Source organism: Ictidomys tridecemlineatus, chromosome 6 (genome assembly GCF_052094955.1).
Source record: "Ictidomys tridecemlineatus isolate mIctTri1 chromosome 6, mIctTri1.hap1, whole genome shotgun sequence".
NCBI classification, from domain to species: Eukaryota; Metazoa; Chordata; class Mammalia; order Rodentia; family Sciuridae; genus Ictidomys; species Ictidomys tridecemlineatus.
In genome coordinates, this window is record NC_135482.1 from 185,449,297 (window position 1) to 185,470,837 (window position 21,541).

General features: G+C 42.0%; 1 protein-coding gene across 4 annotated transcripts in view; it reads right to left on the reverse strand.

Annotated features, from left to right (window-relative positions):
* Abcc4 (ATP binding cassette subfamily C member 4 (PEL blood group)) overlaps positions 1-21,541 on the reverse strand; it is a 224,165-nt gene that overhangs the window by 59,306 nt on the left and 143,318 nt on the right. For all 4 annotated transcript variants that reach the window (XM_005317040.5, XM_005317042.5, XM_078016213.1 and 1 more), the window contains one exon: positions 16,892-16,971. In XM_005317040.5, coding sequence (XP_005317097.2) covers positions 16,892-16,971 — 80 coding nt within the window. The remainder of the gene's footprint in view (positions 1-16,891; positions 16,972-21,541) is intronic.

Sequence of the window (21,541 nt, forward strand, 5' to 3'; positions counted from 1 at the left end):
AATCACCTGATTATGAACTTTAATCACATTTACAAAATACCATCACAGGAACACCTAATTACCACCTGACTAAATAACTGGGTAGTGAAGCCTAACCCAGGTGACACATGAAACTCATGGAACTGAACATCACAAGGAAAAATCCCTTGTCAATTCTTTTCATGAAATCAATGTTTATCTTGAATACCAAAAACTGACAAAAGATTACAAGAAGAGCAAACTACAGACCCACATCCTTCAGGAACAATAGCTACAGAATTCATGACAAAATATCAACAACTGAATACAATGATACCATGACCAGTGGAGTTTATCCCAGAAATACAAGGTTAACTTAACCCACAAATATCAATGAGTATAATTTGTCATATTACAAGAGTAAAGGAGACCGCTGGAGTATAGCTCAGTGGTAGAGTGCTTGCCTAGTATTCGTGAAAAACTGTGTTCAACTCCCAGAAGACAAACACACACACACACACACACACACACACACACACACACACACACACAAACAGGAAGGGGAAATAATTATATGATTATCTGAATAGGCGAGGGGGAAATAGTTGTCAAAATTCAGACTCCTTTTTGATTAAAAACATTTTTAACTCTCAGAATACTGGAAATTATTCAATGGGTTAACAGAAAAAAAGGTCAAATTTCCACTGGAAAATACACACACACAAACACACACACACACAATTGTAATTAACCTCCTTCTTTATGGGAAAATACTGACATTTTTCTCCCCAAATGTATAAGTAAGCCTTATCACTACTACTCTCCATTGTACTGGCAGCAAAAGCCACAGCAATAAATCAAGAAAAGGAAATAAGAATCATAAATATGGGAAAGAGAGAAGTAAAACTTACTATTTGCCACTGACATGACTGTATATGCAGAAAATTCTTCAGAATTAAAAAACAATAAAACAATTCCAAGAAATGCAATGTGAATTCAACAAGTTCAATGACGGGGTCAGCATACATAAATCAACTGCACTAAACACTAGCAACAAAAAGATGATATTTAAATCAGTACCCTCTACAGAACAGGACAGTATCAAATACTCAAGAATAAATGCAACTAAAGAAAGGCAATATGAAAAACTACAAAATCTTTCTGAGAAAAATTAAAGAAGAATTAAATAAGTGGAAAGATATACCAGGATGATAAATCAGATACTGAATATTGTTAAGATTTACAGACATCCCCTGCCCCGGCCCCATACTGATCTATGGCTGAAGACTCCTGTCAATCTCCCAGCATGGCTTCCCTATCCCCACCACCACTGAATGGTATTAGGATCAAACCCACTAGCAAGACCTTAAAAAAAAAAAAAAAAATTGACAAGTTGATTCTAAAATTTAAAGGACCACAATGCACAAAACAATCTTGACAAAAGAGGTACAAAATTGGAGGACTTGGGTCTCATGCTTTACTAAAATGAACAATAACCAAGACACTGTGGCACAGACCCAAGGACACACAGATCAGTGTAAGAAAATCAAGTATACAAACAGGACCTGCTCACAGGCAGGTCCTATTAAGACAATTCAATGAATGCCAGTCTTTTTAACAATGTGACTGGAATAACCAGGGGTTGAAAATAAAAACAACAATAAAAACCAACACAAGACTCATCAATTCTTAAAAAGGCAGAACAACAGGAAAGTATCCTCACAGTCCAAAGGACAGCACCAAGGTTTCTTAGGACACAAAAACACGAACTACACAAGGGAAGATTTAAAGAGCATTAAACACTAGCAACAAACAGAGAATACTTAAAACAATCCCTTCAACAGAATAGAAGAATATCAACTACTCTGAGCTTCATCAGAATTAAAACCAACTAAAAATTTACCAAAAAGAATATTAAAAAGCACACCTGTGTATGCATAAAGTCCTATGTTCCATCCCCAGCACAGCAAGAGAAAGAGAGAACTAACGGTCAGAAAGCATGACACCGCGCTGGGGTTGTGGCTCAGCGGTAGAGTGCTAGCGCCTAGCATGTGTGAGGCCCTGGGTTCGATCCTCAGCACCACCTAAAAACAAATAAAATGAAGGCATTGTGTCCAACTAGAACTAAAAAATTTAAAAAGCAAGACACCAAGCAGGAGAAAGCATTCACAAAGCACTAATATTAAAAATACATAAAATGTACATAGAAATCATCAGTGACAAGATTTTCAAAAATAGTTTTAAAAAAATCAGCAAGAGATCTGAACCAATATTTTACCAAAAACATCTAAATAGCCAATAAGCATGTATGAAAAGAGCATGATACCATTAATCATCAGGGAAATACAAACTAAAACACCAACCACATCAACTATACCCAGGAGGAAGACGAAAATCAAAATGACTCATAAGACTCAATGTTAATAAGCACTCAGAGCGACTGGACTGCCCATAAATTGTTGGTGAGTGTGTAAAGTGGTACAAGCATTTCAAAAGACTTTTTGTTCATGTGCTCTGTTTTACTTTTTTAAAGTAAACATAATCCTCACTATAATTCAGCAATTTCACTCTTAGGTATTTTTATCTAGGAGGAATGAAAACATATGTGCCCATAAACACTTGAATAAAAGGGTCAACTGCTTAAAAAGGAAAAAAAGCAACAATCCAAAGGTCATGTGCAGAAAAGATAAAATCGGGTATCTTCCTACAATGGGACACTTACTATTCAGGAAAAAAATTTAAAAAGAAACCCTCAAAACATGCCTGGAAGGAAAAAACATTAGGATGAGCAAGATAATCCAGCCACAGAAAAAATATATTCTGTATTGATTTCTTGTATATGGAGGCCAGAAACAGGAAAGCGAATCTATGGTGAAGGCAATGTGGGTGAGGCTGGGGTGTGGAGATTGCTGTATGGCACAGGAGACATTCTGAGGGCAAGAGAAATATCCTACATCTCATTTCAGAGTGGCAGTCACAGAGATGTGCACAATTATCAAAATCCAGCAAACTAAAGGACAAAGTTTATTTGTATTGTAAACTACATCCCAATTAAAAATAAAGATAGGGTAAAAAAAATTATGCCACCAGAATGCCATGTTCAAATATTGGGCAATGTATACAGAATAGTCACAATGCCCAGAGGTGACAGCCTTCTGGGCACTGATAGTGGGGGCAAAGGGACACACATGAGGTCCAATGTGCCTCAGAACAAACGTGGCCCTGGGTGACAACTGCCCCATGGGGTGCTGGCCCTTTGCCGTGAGCGCACTCTGGGCTTCCTGCTTCAGGACTGAATGCGGAGGACAATCAGAGAATGCCCAGTGACCTAGACAAAGGCTGCAAGACACCAATGAGTCAGGAAACTCACAAGCAGGAGACCATCACGAGACAGCAGACTTATATAATGGACTGTGTCCCACATCACAGTGAAGAGACACGTCCACATGCGGATCAGCAAATGCGAGGTGGTAATAAAAGGGAGGCAAGTTCGCCAGCCTCACCTTTTCTTGTTCATCTTATCAAGAAAACCCAAACTAAAATGAATGCAATCAAGAATTGCATATGGAGACTCTGAGGGTCCTCGAAGACTAAACGTGTAGCCATTTCCCTCTCCTGAGTAATAACTGCCAATTTTATCGTGACGCAGGATGCAAGACGACAAGAGACCACTCTGTGAATGGCCACAATTGTTTTGCCATGGACATCATCCAATAATGCCAGGATGCAAAGTTCTATGCTCTGCAGAATACCACTAGGCTCGATAAAAAAAACGAGACCCTTCATTTTTTTTCTTTAGGTCTTAATTAGCGTCTTGTTAAACGACAACCATTATCATTGGAGCGCACATGCTGGGACAAATTGCAACACTGGTTGCCAGCCTGGAAGCCTGGGAGGGTCCCTGGTGATTAACTGTCACCATGTTGATGTTGACAGTGCTGCTTTCTCACTGGAAAGGACCCAACCATCTCATTGTCATTAAAAATAGAAAAGAAAGAAAGAATGAATGAAAAGTAAAGAAAAAGAAAGGTAAGGGAATCATAGGAGTGGGCCTGGGTGAACCCTATCACCCTGATCACTGAAGCCCGCGGGTCAAGTCTGGTCAAGAACCATGTCATCAACTCCCCTGTCCGAGGCAGGAAACCCACTTTAACCTGGCAGCTGGCAGGAATCATCACCTCCAGGGCTGGCATTTCCACGGACTATTCCCTCCTTGCAAACTCGCGGACTAAACCTCTTTTGTTGCAGCTGAAAGCATGAAAACACTGTGATTCGGTTAAAATGGATGATTTTACTCTTAAAGAGTAAGACAGAGATCTTTGAAACGAGGGCAAAGCAACCTCACTAACAGTCTCTTTTGTGCGAGAGGGATTTGAGGGTGGGAGTGGGGAGCAGGGGTGAACAAATGACAGAGTCATTGTTCATGGGCTTTCTACACACTTTCCCTGACATCTCTACACAATGAAATGCAAGGGTCAGTGGTACCGAGACAAGCCAAGGCAGTCCCACCCTTATGCTTCCATAAAAGCCAGTGACCCGGCCCATTCTTAGGCTGCCTTTGTTCTCAATGCCCAGATGCAGAGGCTTTTTCTCACTCCTCCCCCAGGAAGAGATGACTGAGGACACCTCCTTCCCGTTTTCTTTGGCTTGGGCATTTTCACTTCATAAAGCCGCAGTCAATGTGTTTTGTGTGGGGGGAGGAGGCAATGACACATTCCGTGGTGGTCCCCACCACCGCCTGCATTGGTGGCTCAAGTAGCCTCAGGATTAGCCCTTTGTGTCCCATGAAAGGATATGAAAAGTCAGTTATTTAAGCTCAGTCAAGCTGGTTTTTTTTTTCTTTTTTTCTTTTTCTTTTTGGATGAGGGTGTGTGGGGAAGAAAGGTTTGCAATTCAGTTCTCCTCAATAAATTTCGGCATTTTGCTGAGGGCAGCTGTGCATGGGTTTGCACGCTCAGAGCAACCCCGAATCGTTAAAGAGGGAAACTGACATGCCCAAGTCCCACCTCTGCATCGTAGGTTCATTTTCACGTTTGTCCCGCAGGAAGACCTCTCAGAAGTGAAGATGGTAACGACAAGAATTCCAGATCACTGAGACTCTACTCACTGTTACTGGGGACCAAGGAAGTTTCACAAGCACTACGGAAATCACGTGAATATGAAAAATGTCACGTTCTGGGGTCTCTTCTGAGGACAACTGATTCCGATACTGTAACTCTAAATGGGAAACAGCCATTGAAATCTTCAGGGTTCATAGATGTGTATGTACACCCCTAGAATCTGGGGTACAAACACATGTAGTGATATTATTGGGATGGTGTCCACCTGACATTGTTACTATAATACAACATGATGTGACCAATGCTGCCAGAGACTATTTGTCCCATTTAAAATTGAATGTAGTTTCAATATAACTACCCCTTATGTGCTTGGACAATACACTAAAAGTTTTGCTGAAATGGTGCTGGGGTGTGACTCAGTGGTAGCATACCTGTCAGCATATGCAAAGCCCTGGGTTCAATTCCCAGCATCCCTAGAGGAAGAAGAAATCTCTCTCTCTCTCTCTCTCTCTCTCTCTCTCTCTCTCTCTCTCTCTCTCTCTCTCTCTCTCTCTCCCTCCCTCCCTCCCTCCCTCCCACCCTCCCTCCCTCCCAGTCATGGTAGCACACACCTATAGTACTAACTACCTGGGGGGTGAGGCAGGAGGACCACTGGAGCCCAGGAGCTTGAGGCCAGCCTGGACAACATAGCAAGGTCCCATCTCTAAAACAAAACAAAACAAAACAACAACAACAACAACAATAATAATAATAATAATAATTTTAATGTGCAGAGTGTGAGGCTTTGGAAAAGAAGAAAGACTAAGGATACAGCTGGCCTTGAAATGACAAAGTGGGATCCAAGCCCCCCCCCCCACTCTGCCCTACCTGATCCTTGAACCTCACTTATGCTGCAAGTGCCACCCAGTCATGCACATCCATCCCTGTGCAGCACGCTCCACCCTCATGCCAATAACCCATGAGTCTGGGAAGCCAACAGCACTGGCTGAAGCCATTTCAGGATTCTTGAGTCCCCAGGTAAAGCACACGAAACAGACTGCATCATTAGGCTCCTAGGCTGCCTTTCCTCTTCCTCTGGAACTGCTAACAGCTCCAATTCTCCCAGCAACTACAATCTGACTAGAGAGCAACACACCTAGACTAAGGGTTACTCTAGCATGGTGGTATGCATGCTGGTGCTGTTGGGAAAAGGGCTTGTGGCTGACATGTGCCCGGGACAGGGGCTATCCCGCAATGTGGACCCACTATGCAGAATCAAGGGCTTGCATTGCCCACACTTTGGTGTTCCTACTTGGATGTCCCAAGGGAATGACATTCAAACAGTGTCCTTTCCTGTCCTCCCTGTGTTACTGTAACTCCATCCTTCTGGTCATCTCTGGTTCCTCCCGGTACCCTACTACCTAACACTCCCAAAATAAACTTTTTTGGGGTGGGGGGTGGGGAGTGGTACTGGAATTGAACTCAGGGGCACTCAACCACTGAGCCACATCCCCAGGCCCATTTTCCTATTTGTATTTTATTTAAAGACAGGGTCTCACTGAATAGAACCTCACTTCTGCTGTGGCTGGCTTTGAACTAGATCCTCCAGCCTCAGCCTCCTGAGCCACTGGGACTATAGGCTTGTGCCACTGTGCCCAGCAAAACTAAATCTTGAAACACAAGTTTCCCTGAGGTCTGACCCCTTTGGGGCCACCTACCTTTATCTCCTCCAATGCCTGTCTCTAGCTTATTGACATGGCTGACCTACCCTGTGGTTCCCTGTGAACATTCCATGCTCTGGGCTTCCTGCTATGTACGTCCTCCTCCTCTACATGTGGTTCAGGAAACATCTAAATGCCTTCCCCAACTTCCCCAGGCAGGTGACAGAAGAAGCCTGCTTAGCTGCTGTGATCTGAATACATAGAAGGCAGCTCTGAAGTAATGCAAAACTTTAAAACTTTGCTTTAACTTAAAAACATGGATAGGAAGGGAGAAAGAATGGAACAGGAAAGACAGTAGAATGAGTCAAACGTGACCTCACTGTGTTCACATATGAATACACAACCAGTGTAAATCCACGTCATGTACCACCAACTACTGTCATGTATATCTACAAAGAACAAATAAAAAAATATATTTCCCAGCAGCTCTGGAGGCAGAGGCAGGAGAAACTAGAGTTCAAAACCCGTCGTGGCAAAAGCAAGGCACTAAGCAATTCAGTGAGACCCTGTCTCTAAATAAAATACAAAACAGGTTTGGGGATGGGTTCAGTGATCGAGTGCCCCTTAGTTTGAGACTCCTGGGAAACTTTTGAGTAGAGGGTCCTCTTCTAGTCCTGCCATTGCTCGCTGACCCTCATTTATTTTCATCCACATTTAAATTACAGAGGGGGAAAAACACTTACTAGTGAAGTCTTTATTAAATCTTTTCAAAGCCTTCAACTTGTCAAACCACACTGCTATTTGCCATTCCTATTCATCGGTTCAGATGGTAAGTGTGTCAAGGACAAGTAGCATGAACAGGTTAAGGAAGAACTGCAAGTGACTCTGGGGCAGAGCATGGGCCTGAGAGGCAGCCCACTCACTAGCATTCTGCAGAGGAAATGCCAGCACCGCCACCTAACCCAGGAGGAGAAAATGAATGAATAGATAAAACAACTTCTTCATTCTGTCTGGAGCACTGACTGACAATGGAGTTAACAGGTCAGGGCTAACGTACACTCTGGGTCTTCAAGAGCAAGTCTGAAGTGGCCATCTTTAGTTTCAGCTTATGAAGCCCTAGTGACTTCCCCTGTGTTTCCCCTGAAAACAGAAAGCCTCAGAAAGAATCCAATCCTGAAACACCATCAGGGTTTATTCACCACTGGGCACTTGGGTGGTGAATAAACCTAGGGGACCGTGGCACTGCCCAACACCAAATAGAAATGGGGTGAGGGGTCCGTCAAAAGCCAAAGATAGGAGGCCCACTGTGGCACAGCATGGAAGGAGGCGACATGCAGCGGTCCCAGCCCAGATGCAGGGACCAAGCATTGAGGGAACAGGAGGAGTCCACAAAGCCTCTTCCAGGAGACCATAAGCCACAGAGAGAAATTGGAGAACAAGAACACAATTCAAAGAACAGGCACCATGTGTGCACGAACCACATTTGTGGCCTTATCTTCAGTGAAGCCTGCCAACTGGGAATGATAACACCTTCAGAGGACACAGGCACAGACAAGGACACAGCATGCATCCTGACGCTGCAGGATATCACCAGACAAGAGAGGGGCTCCCTGGACGGCTCGACATCCTTGTCTGGGTCCAGATGTCTCCAGGTGCAAGTATAAAGTAGTCAAAAAAGTTTTCAAAGCTGGCTAAAATGCCAACCCTGGTTCAACGAGAGCTCAATGCACACCATACATTCCAGCCATGAACATTATTTTAGGATCACATATTATATGACTTAATTTCTCCTTGAGGAGGGTGTGTGTGTGTGTGTGTGTGTGTGTGTGTGTGTGTGTGTGTGTGTGTGTGTGTGTATAGTGGCAGCCTGTGTTGTCTGAAATCAAATGTATCAAAACGATCTTCCCAGAAAGATATCACTAAAAAAATAACATCAGAAAGAGCTGGCTTAGATTCTTGATTGTTTTTAAGAATACTGAAATTTTCAATTAAACATTCAATTTAATTAAATGACAGTTTTTAGTTAAATAAAAATAATATTTTTTTCTATGTAGTTTATATATTATACATAGTATTTAAATTTAACTTTAGGAAACAAAGGTTTGTGAGGGAAATCCCATGAAAAATTGAAGGAGATCAGCAGAGTTGAGGAAAGGGACCAGAGGGAGGGAGGGAGGAAGAGAAAGGGGAAATACTGAGGGATGATTGATACTGGCCAAATTACACTGTTCCTTCCTGTGTGAATATACTACAAATCCCACCATTATGTATAATCATAATGCACCAATAAAAAATATAGGGGAAAATTAATTTAACTTTATCATACCTATATGTACTTATCTATAAAGATCACCCTTTCAGCCAATAGTACGAGTATGATATAGAGTCACCTGTTGTTCAGTAAGTCTTAAAGTTAAGCTCCAACCTGAGCAATGTGTATTTGCTCTGTCACAGCCAATTTTTCCTTCTTATTCACACAGTGTTATCCCAGAGCTGTGCACAGCACCACTCAAACAAATATACAAAAGACTTCCACCTTATGTGCTGAATTCTTGATTAACAACAGCTCCACTCTGCTTAGAAAAATCAAGATAACCAAATAGAAATTGAATCAGTCCAGCCTCATGGAAAACAACAGCAAAAACCTGACATCATCCTGACCTTGGCACTCAGGTGTTTGCCCTAAAATTAGGGAAGCTTGCTAGAAGGAGGAAGCTCCCGTCCTGAACAGGGAGCCATCTCTGTATGGTGGATACACTCAGCAGTTCGTGTGGCCTCAGGGCATTTGCAGAATGCAAGCCCAGAGCCTCTTCTGTAAGAGACTATTTATTCCAAATTAGTGACAAAAGACATGACATCTCCTTTCAACACACAAAGTGAACATGTCCCTCCTTTATTTAAGTTGTCCCTGTCATTTTCCCTTGCACCCAGGGCACAGGCCAAGCCTCTTCCACTGGGGCTGGAAGCCACGGTGGTCTTACTCTCCTACCTCTCATGTCTCCTCTTCCTCAGACCAACATGTGACTCTTCCTGGGGACAAGCCACCTGGAGTCTTGGCAACTGTTCCTCACCCACCCTGCCCCTGACTTCTGCATGACTCTCTCCTCCTTATTGTTCAAACTCAGCATCACCTGGACCATGTGTTTCCTACGATCACTCCTAAAGACGTGCCCGTCCTGAAGGCACCAGCAGCACAGGGGACCCAGCTGATGGGCTTTACTGGCTTGTCTATTTTCTGTCTCCTGCATCAAGATGTCAATTCCCAGGAGCTGAAGCCCCCCCTGGTTCACTGCTCTATACTTTAATTGTATAAGAGCGCCCAGCTCACAGGAAGCGCTCCAGGAATATTAACTCACTGGTGATAAGGAAGGCTTAAATGAGACAGCCAAGGGAACCATGCTCAGTGATAGACCCCTTCTCTTTTGCAGGACACAGGCATGGCTTTGTGATGAACTAGAGAAGAAGAGTAAAGAAAGAAAGTGTCCCAATCATGGAAGGGAAGCTTTTGCTGATACACAAAGAATAAAGAAGATACATATGAAAATGGGCTAAAAGTGTGCTAATGTACCATTCAAACACACACACACCTAGACACACACACACACACCACACTCAGTCTAGCTGGCATGTGCCTTCTTTCTATGAGTTGGAGAGAAACGAGGACTAGGGAATCTGAATTTTATTCTCTGCTTGCCCGTTGTAACCCAAAACTTAGGCAAATGAAGCAAAACAGATCTATTTAGATAACGGATTCTAAGAGGGTGCTAATCAGTGAGAAAAAGGTTTAAGTCCCTGTTCTAGTTACAGGTGCTTCCCAGCTGGGCCCAGAGGAAGCCATAATCTGATTATCCACTGAGGAGACTCACCCTTCTAGGACATAGTCAGGTCTCTGATTCAGGGGAGAAGATCTAGTTAAAGCATTGAAACCAGCAATGATACTGGTATTTTCAAGCAAAGAACAAAGGTATCTGCTGATTTCAGAGGATTGGGACAGGCTCTACAGCGCAGAGAAGGCACAAAGACAGAAGGAGCTGAGAGAGAACCAGGCCAGTCTTCCTCCTAATTCCAAAATGTTAAATAAATGACCCAAGATTGCATTTAAGAGCAAGAGATAAAATTGGTTGAGAAAAGATTTATGAATAAAGTCTTCAGAAGTAATATAGTTAAAATGATGGAGGTTATTGAATATGCCAAAGATGAACAGATTCATCAAAACCTGAGTGGGAACACACCTGGCACCTAAAATAACTTTAAAAACATAAGCCAACGGAACAGAAAGCTGTAGCCACTGCCTTTCTCTCTCCAGGACTTCCTAGGTGGCACTCAGAAAGTGAACATTCACACTCACTATGGATGCCAGGGTCCTTGAGGAGGGCTATGGAGGAGAGAGCTACCTGCCTTCTCCTCCCCCGGTCTCAGAGCATCCCATGCTAACCCCCTTCCCTGAAGGGAGAGAGGAAGTCTGAAGCCATCTCTGAATCCTGTCCCTTGACACATGCAATGCCCGCCCCCCATTGCACCCCACAAGAACTAAAAACTCCAGGATCCAGCCACACCTCCCCACACCCTGCATTCCAAACAGGACTCTCTCCAGTCCACTCTGCTCCTACAGTCCCACAGCCGGCATCCTGGCCTCCTTTCTTGGACTTGTCCCTAATGGTGGTCACTAGGGACCCCCTCACCCAGCTGGCCTGATGCCTTGTCTCTCATCTTCTCCTGTTTATCACACCATATTCCTTTGGCTTCCCAACACCAGTCTTCCTCTTGTCCTTTCTGCTCACTCTGCAGCTCTTCTGTTTCTCTGCTTTCTCTTTAAACCTCAGGAACTCATGGCCTTTCAAAGGGCTTCCCTGTCTCTGGGCAACCACTGCCCAGGGTCAACTACTATCCACTGCCACAGGGTCACTGACTATCTCCTGAGGGAAGAAGACGCAGGCTCTGCCCTGGTACCAGCTCTTTCTGAAGCACTCCCGCTTCCAGCTACCCACAGCACACTCACCTCTGGAAGACTCATGAGCTCCCCAAGATAAGCAACTGAAAGCACACCCCTGGGATTGGAAACATGTCTCCTGCAAAAGTCTTAACCGTTCTCCTGCAGTGCTCCCTCTTTTGTAACTTTGTCACCCAGCATCGCACTGGTGGCTTTCTATGGGTCCCTCCCAGCGTCATGCCTCAGAAGACAGAACCCCATTCCACTCAAGTTCTATATCCCCAAGCCCAACATGGGGCCTGCACACATGAGACCTCCATAAAAGCTTGTTAAGAAATGAAGATAAAGGCTCTTTTTCATCTCTGTACATCCAACACACAATAAAAGCAGCTCAATAAAAGATCAGTGGGGTGGGGCTTGGAATAGGAATAAGCATTAGCAATTCTTTTCAAAACTCATACATTTATAATAGAAATAATGTTTTCCTGTTGGGGGAATTTCAAGATTTTTCATAATACATTTAATTGCAAAAAGTGTCATAAAACATATCTGGCCACCAAATATCACAAATGTTTGCATTATTAAATTTATATACAAAATTACCATTTTAACAATTAAATTTTAATTGAAATGCTATTAAAAGATTACAAATATGGCATCTATTAACAACTCAATCATTATTTTTTTAAAAATTAAGCTTTACAATCATGCTTCTGTATTTATACTCATCACATACTTAAAAATGTGAATTTCAGTGATCTATGCTTTCTTTTTTGGTTTACCCAAATACATCATCTTTTCAGGGCCAAATTCCTGTTCAAACAGTCTCCCCCTCACTGATTTCTCATACCTGACATCTAGATTAATATCTTCAAATATGTGCATTTGATTCCTGTTTTCATAGAAATCCCAACTTTTAAGTTGACAGCTAACTTAGTTTTTGAAATCTTGTTAATATTCACAGAAGTTACAATTGTTCAAACAGCAAAGAAACAACATTTGAACAACACTCCTAAGCCAGATGTGCAGTGACAGTCCCTAGCTAACTTGCCTGATAAACCCAGGGCAACCCTCCCAGAACCTGCAGGTGGTTACCTCATATTCCATACATAATATTTGCAATGATATATTTATGTCTTATGATACATTTGAAACATCCTTCCATTTTGATCTACCCTGCTACCCTGTCAAAACTCACCTTTGGATCACTACTGTTCCTCGACCCGTCCCCTCTGCCCTCCACCCCTTCTGAACTTCTTGCACTAATGCAGGACAGCTGCAAATGGCAAACATTTTCCAAACTCGATAGGACACTGTTTTTCATGAGCATTCTACAGTGACTAACAATATAAAAACCCCTCAATGCTCATACAAATACAAATCTTTTGTTGAAGTACCAGGGACACAGGCAAATAACCCGTTTCCAGTGAAAGCATTTGCTCACCTTTTAATAGGATTTCCTTATCTCAGTCATTTCATCAGAGTAACTCTGTCCCTGGTTTATGCCTGGCTTCTACAGAGCACAGTGACTCTGGACATCATGCCAGAAGCAGAGGGACTATGTTCTGGTCCCTCACTGATTCCTCAGCATCAGCCTCAACTGCAAACCCAAGTTCTATCCCAGTGAGCCACTGTTCTGAACTCTTATGTATAAAACAACAAAACTAATCATTATCTTATAGAAAAATCAAAAATGCATGCTTGGGATATGAAACTCCACAGGGATAAAAGGAATCATATATTCGATTTTAACTCTCAAAAAGCATGAGCATATGCATATCTTTAGGCATAAAAAAAAATACAAACCAGCAAAATATCCTGATACTAAGTTTTGTTTTTATGATGCTGGGGATTGAACCCAGAACCCTGCACAAGGTAGGCAAGTACTCTAACCCTGGGCTATAACCCCAGCCAGGTATCTAAGCTTTGAATTTTGATTTTTATTCTTTTTGTTACTATATCCTGCCATGTTCTTTCTGGCTCAAGAATATCAGATGATGTGCAGCTTTCCTGGATATCAGCAAGCACCCTACCTCCTGCTAGACATCACCAAGGGTACTTCCTGATAAAACAGCCCAGTCCTTGCTAAACTCCATCGTCTCAGTCAGACTCAGGAGCCGAGGTTAGAAGGCCTCGTGCTTTTTGAGTTTCTCTGCACCCAGGGGGAAGCTGGTTGTGCTGTAAATACCCACAGAATCTGATGAGAGACATTGAAACCCTGGGCCTGCTGCTGGCAACAGAGGGTTCTGCTAATGACATTAAGAACAAAGGCAGACAGGAAATTTTCTACTATCTCAATTTTGAAAGGGGCTAATGAACCCTTTAGAAGAATTGATGAGCAGACAAGAGGCTTGAAAAGTCATTTCCCTTTCAGATACCCATGCCATTGAGAGGCTGCTGAGACAGATAATATTCATGCTACCTGTAGGGTCTACCTGATGAGTACTTAAATGTTTAAAAATGTATTAAAAGGTTGAGTTAGAGTTGACAAAATTTCCACTGAAAAACCAAACAACCCTCCCACCACCACCACCCTAAAGATCAACTAGGAAGAGCCAAAAGGTGAGTGCAGCTGATTGTCATTTTGACCTTGCTTCGCTTTAATTCAGGAGACTATTTAGAAATGTAAGGAGCAACCCCTTCATTCGGCTCAGCTAGCAGAGCTAATAGGCTTCTAATTAATTTCCAGAAGATTGCTGTTATAACTAACAGGTTTTAAACATTTGGTTGATTGGGGAAAATGAATTGAATATAATGTATTTGATTTGGAAAATTAGTTTTCATTCTATGTGCTTACCATAATAGTGTTTATTTTAAGTTTACATGATTCCATTAAGAGTCCCAGAACACCACTGGTTGTTTTTATCCTTACACAGTCCTATCCAACTTATAAAGAAAAAAAAAACCTAAATTAATTTACACTTAAGACTTTTGTTGGCCTTTATTTGAGGGCAAGTTAAATTCATTTTTGTGGCTTTAATAAAAACCTTTGCTGGCTAATATAGCAACAGGCCCCAAATACTTCAAAATGATCCGGGTGATAGCTCAGTCAAAAGCCCACTCATCGAATGCAAATCCTCCCCAAGAAAGGCTCCGCACACAAGTCAGATGAGCCAGTGAGGGCATTGTTTATGGAGTTTCATTTGATTCCTCCTGACAACCATTTAAACAATGAATGTTGGGAAATGTCCCTCAAAGAATCAACAACAATGGCAGGGATCAGCGCTTTTATATTGAGCTAATACTATTTTTAAAAGGAGAAAAATATTTCTTCCTGAAGGGATTATGGGAAGCCTTATTAAAGACACCTGCAAACAAAACAAGTGACAATAGATCTTTATCATAATTGATAACTGAGTTATCCTCTCTATAAAACTCCTTTCTTGGAGACAATACCATCAAGATTTACCTTTGCCGGTTGACTCAAGAAATCAGCTGACTGGGACCAAGAGTATTCAACAATGATAAGTTTACCAAGATTATGTAAAGGGATTTAAAAAAAAAAAAAAGGTCCTCGTATATCTGGTTAAACAGAAGTACAACGAGACTAGAATGTTCTCTCCTCACACTGCTGAGAGTGTCTATATTGAAATTAAGTAGCATCCTTTCCCTCCACATGCGATCCGAAAAACACATGAAGGATTCTAATTAGCAGGGCTCACTCTGCTAAGCACACAGTGGGCCAGCCGGCGCTGGGAACCCAGCCTTCGCCTAAGTTGAAGTTGCGAAGGAACGCAACCTTTCACAAAATCTTCTCAAAGTAATTAACAATCACTGTCAAAATGTGTACTTCCAGTCATCTGTATTCTGTGAAAAAAAATGAAACTGTTTCAGTGGAAGACTGCTCCTGGGGATGAATAACTTAGCTAAATCCAGCAGGACACATTTACCAAATAAGTTTGAAGTAGGGAAAAAAACAAAATCAGAGGTGCTTGTTTGCAATAAGAGGACTCCACCCGTGAGTCCCAGGTAAGTCTCGGTTTACTTCCCCTTGGTAAATAGTGGATGCCGTCGCCCAAGGGCTACGCTGTTTGCAGTTAGATATATTTATTGCCTCCTTTCTGTGTGACTAATAGGAATTTCAGTATTCCTATCAGGACTATTACTGATTTTTATGACACGTCTAATTTTCCAAATTAAGTAATTTGGGCTCCTTTTAAAAAAAAAAAAAAAAACAGTGACTCCAGAGGTTGTCCTAACCTTGGACTCAAAGAACTTCTGAGCACTAAAGAAAAGGGAGAAGGACCACTAGGCCCAAACAGTAAATGCACTTCTTCTTACCCTTTAACCTGGCTCACGGTTAGAACTGTCAACTGGCCCTGAAGGGAAGTGAAAGCAGTTCAAACTCAGGATGGATTAGCAACAGAAGCTGGGATTTTAGAATATGTGCAGCTTTTGATAGATGCATTTCACTTCCAAAATAAACACTTAAAAAAAAAAAAATCACTGAATCACTGCAAAATAGGCAGAATTAAACAAGAAAGAAAAAAAAAACACCACATGAGATGAAATGACCCAACATTGTTCTTGAGGACCTCAAGTTCACAGACAAAAAGAAATGCTTTATAGAAGATACTTCTAGGGGCTTGTCTTGTTTTTATTTTAAGACACATTAAGACAGAGCAATCAACTTGTGAAAAGGAAAGCTGCCTAGAAAAACAAAGAAGACATTTTCTGAGATGACTTTGATCCTATGCTCAAATCATTGGCTTAAACACGCTTGCCTTTAAAGGCTTTGTATTTGCAATAACTACTCTCTATTGTACTTGTTAACAAAGTATTATTTTCACCTTATTATTACTAATCTTTTCTTTGTAAGTAACCACACCTGGTTTTATCCCCTCCAAACAAATACACACACACACACACACACACACACACACACACACACAACGGTGCAGTAAATATTTGGCTTTTGTGGTAATACAATGCATAATTTAGTTAATCTGGGCTATCTTTCCGTGAGAGCTGATTGTTTCTATATTATGAAATGAGTTCACAGTAAAGCAAAAAACCACGCCAGATACCTGGGAGGCAGGCTGAGGGCCACTTACCCAGCATGTAGCTGCCACGAACCAACCCTGACAGGACAGCATGGCCACTCCTACACACCAGGTATTACTCATGCTAACTCAGCCTCCTGATCATAACCACACCTTTCTTCTACAAACATGGTTTTTATTAAGGTAGCACTGCACATTGCCAGGCCCAGGGCCCTACTCCCACCCCAACCCCTGTGAAAAGCCTTGAGAAAATAGGAATTTCAGCTTTCCATTGGAGAACTGTCGTTCCTGTTACATTACCTGGATGAAATCTAGAAATGTCAGGGGAAGCAAGTCATCCATATGTCCAATGTCTTTGGAGAAACGATTTAAAATTCTTCCTGCAAAAACAGGATATGAGAAATTACTCATTTCCCCAGATAGACCCTTTAAGAGAAACAATTCACAAACAAATCAAAACAATATTTTAAATGCATATGTATTCAATATGGTATGCATTCATATGAAATAAGCCGATGTCACTGGCAAAGAAAAAGAAAATAGTATGATACCTAAAGAGAAATTTAAAAATACCATTAAATGGTACTGGGCAGGGAATTACCATGTGGCCCTGATTTTAAAAATTTAAAAAAAAAAAAAATGTGATGGTGGGGCAGGAGAGTCTTGTTACAGTATCAGGAAGGACTAGTGGATTTTAGAAAGTTCCCTTATTTTTGAGACCCCATCTAGGACTTGAATTCAAGTGCTACTTAGGTTCATAAGTCAATCCTAATTGTAATATTAATTTCCGGTTACCTATCAGAATTAATTTTGCTAAGTGGAACATTTTTTAATAAATGTAACAGTAACCTTTGTATTCCCCCCCCCCCCCACACACACACACACACACGAGGGTTCATGACCTCTCACATTTTGGGAAAACTTGAAATCCTTCCAAGTGGTGTGTGTACTAATGGAGCAGGAGTCGTTGTTTCCAGAGTGCCAAGTGTGACCCATAAAGAATTAAATATCCAAGAAGAAATGAAAATAACACTTGCGGATTGATTAAAGATCCCTTCCTATCATTCATTAGTAGAATCCAAGGAAATGCTCTACCATAAAAACTTCAGAAATGGAAGGTTGAACTAATCAGCACCTATTCTTCTGAATGACTAGAGGGGGCGGGTAGTGGGGATGGGAGGTGTGAAGGTACACACATGCTGGTCTACTGTTTTGCAGGTCAGCCTGAGACATGTTTGTATAGTGCCCCAGGGGCCCAAGCAGCTGCTCTGGGAAGCCAAGCTACAGACCTGGGGCGTCTGTGCTCTTCCCAGCATTGGCAGGGGCCTTCCTTTCTCCAGAGCCTGCATACCACAAAACAGCAGGACCATCAGCAGTCAGACTTCCCAGCCCGAGGTCCTTCCTAGAACACCTGTGCTCCACCAGGAAGCACAGGGTGTTCAAGTCAGATATGAGTTGGGCCTTGATTTTCCTGTCTCAGCCGTAAGACAGACTCTAGAAAATATCTTCTAGTGACATCTTTGGCAGGCCCTGTGATAACTTTCCTTAGCCTTTAATAACATCAGCTGTACAGGGCTGTCCCAAGGATTAAATGGGTCCATGCATGTGAAAGAAGCTGATCACAATACCAAGCACTTTTTTATAGGTGCTCAAAGTAAAGAGACACAGAGGTGGGACCCTGAGTATTAGCAGGTTCTGCAGTGTGCACCTAGGAGGAAGTTTACCGAGCTAAAATGCAGATTCTGACTCAGTAGCTCAGAAGGAGCTTGAGAGTCCATGTCTAAAGAACTCCAGATGCCCCCTTCCAACATCTCCCTGATGAGCAAGAGGTTAGGAAAGTATTAATCGGACAGGCTTGAAGAACACTATAATCAGACAGGTCATTTTTTGCCACATATTCTTTTAGATTTTGTAGCCTATCTAGTTATTTTTTAAAATATTTTCTTTAGTTGTAGTTGGACACAATACCTTTATTTTATTTATTTTTATGTGGTGCTGATTGAACCCAATGTCTCACACGTGCTAGGCAAGCGCTCTACCGCTGAGCCACAGCCCCCGCCCCTATCTAGTTATTTTTTAACTTTTCAAAGTATCAATAATGAAAGACAGAATAATACACCTTAAAAAATATTAAAGACATGATTATAACACTTGCTGCTTCCTCAAAGGAAAATGCTACAACTTTTTAACACAGGCAATTTTCAGACACACAAAATATGATTCAGCTTTAAAAATGCCAAGAGCAAAATTTTTAAAATTTTTTTAAGATGAAAAGGATACATAGAGATGAGCAGTACATGAAAACCAGTCCTTTACCTTTTATTAAAAATAAGAATCTTAAAGTCTGAGAAACCCAAGGTTTGCAAACAGCATAGAATACAACAAGAGAAACACAAACCACTGAGAGAAGTCATCTCCTGAATGCCGAAGATAGTCCAAAACTTATATTCTTATTCACCAATGAGCTGAATGAAGAAAATGTGACATCGGAAGGTTCCATGATTTCCTTGCTCTAAGAAGCAAGGAAGAAAAGGAACGGTGTCCGGAGAATACTTCCACCTGGCTTTGTGGCAGACTATTGGAATCGGAGCTGTGGTGTCAAGTTCATGGCCCAGCAGTCATTTTCTCAGAGGTCCCCAAATCCTGCATGCCAATTCATCCCTTTGGATGGCCTTCGCTGAAAGGTGCCAGGAGACGCAAGGGAAGAGGAGCCACGATTTCCCGAAGGGGAACCCAGTCCATTTTCAGCCTGTTCAGGTAGAGAGTGATGGCGAACCTTTCCTTCTTGTACTGCCCCACTGTTCCTGCTACTTATTCAGTCCTCATTGCCACGTGGAGTGACTCAAACTTCTCATGAATGACAGCTCTTCATATACTTGGAGAGAGTTAATCACAGCCTTTCCAGACTTCTCAAAAGCAACTTGCCCTCAATTATCGCTCAGAAGACAGCGCCCTGGCCTGGCCATAGCCTCTCTGCACGCTCACATGGCCAGTCTCACTTCAGACCAGGAGCCCATGACTAAAATCCATACCCCAGGAACTCTCTGCAAACCTCAAGTGGGAACCCCATTTCCCCCTTTCTGCACAGGACATACCCAGCCAGGAAGGAAACATCCCGGCACAGTAGATTCTGGCAAACAGAGCATACCTGGACTTCCACTGACTGAGAATTCACACCAACGCAATCCTGCCTCGCACAGGCAGAATTTCAGGAACAACAGTGGTGACACGAACAAATTGGAGAGTTCATCCCTTCTGAATGAACCCCCTATAAATTCCATTTTTAGAAAATATCCCACAGTGCAAAGATATTCAAGGTGACATTATTTAGCAAGTCAGAAGTGGGAATCAATCTAAATGTCCCAAAAAATGGTCTAATGTGTTATGGGTAATTTTGATTTTTATGTTTTGTGTTTTTTTTTTAATTTTTGGTGACTCAGTATTATTTGTGTAAAAGTGTGAAGTGAATGAGGAAAAGAGAAAGAAAAGAGACAAGGAAGGTTATTAGGAAGACTGACTTTCATCCATCACATTCAGGGTCTACTTAACTGGTCTGGTTCACATTTTTCTGTCTTGTCCATGAGAAAAAATGTTTTGAAAGAAGTTCTAGAACTTCTCAAAATACAAATCAATAAGAGAGGTATCTGAAGAACTGTTCCTAGAATTTAACCTGGAGTTGGCATCACCTGTAGAATTCTGACTCCTCACCCAGAGCCACGATCCTCAGCTTCTGTCTCACTAAACCATCACTTAACACATGGAACTTCCCATGTCTAGTGTGAACCCCATTTTTGAAAAGTTATATTTATATTTATAGATAAAAATATTGTGGTATATTTTTATTGAGGTATATTTCATATCTCTTCAATTTATACATTTTAGTTACACAATTCAATGCATTTTAGTAATTTTATTGTGTAGAAGTCATCACCTAAAATAAGCTGAAGACATTTTTACAGCCCCATAAGATCCCTCCTGGCATCATGAGATCAAAGCCAGCCTCGGCAACTTAGTGAAACCCTGTCTTGAAATAAAATTTTAAAAAGGGTTAAGGATGAGGCTCAGTGGGTTAAATCCCTGGTGCGTGCAAATAAACAAACAAACAAACAAACAAACAAACAAAAACAAATTCCCTCATGCTACTTATACTGATGCCCAGGTTCAGGTAACCACAAATCCACTTTCTATCTCTACAGATATGCCTAATCAGTACCTGTCATACAGGTGGGATCATTATGTGGCCTCTCATTTCTGGCTTCTTAAGCTAATATGCCTGAGATTCCATCCATGACACAGCATGGACCAGTAAGTAGTTCCTCTTTTAAGCCCTACTCTTTGCCATAGAAACTGTCTTAGGAACCAGCAAACCAGGCCCCCAAGAGGGGGGTAAAGGTGGATGTGTTCAGTGAACTCTTTGCCATGATAAACTTCTATGTATCCACATTAAGATAAGCATAAAGATTCATACCAAGAACTCACTGCTGGTTCTGCAACCTAATTCTTTTGATAAGAACTGGACCCTGGGATGGTAGCTCAGGGGTAAATTGCTTGCCTAGCATGACTGAGGCCCTGGGTTCAAGCTGAAGGAAGGGAAGAAGGGAAGGAGGAAGAAAAAGAGCAACTGGCCTTTGGGCTGATATCCGGCAGAGCTGGAAGCGAGAGGTGCTGAATTTGAGTTGGGCACTGCACATGAGGACCCTCACAGACCTGTAGCCAATGGTAGACAGAGTGGGCAGGGACAACAAGCACAAGAACTTGGTGAGAATCTAAATCCAGGCAGCCTAAACAAATGAGCATACAGTTTACCCAATGGGACAAGGAAAATGGACTTGCACACTCCGGGCAGAACAAGATGGCAGAACAAAGACTGGTCCAAAGTAAAGGGCATTGAGTGGGACCCCTGCTGAGTCTCTAGGCTGGAAAGGGTCACTGTGTGCATGATGCTGTAGG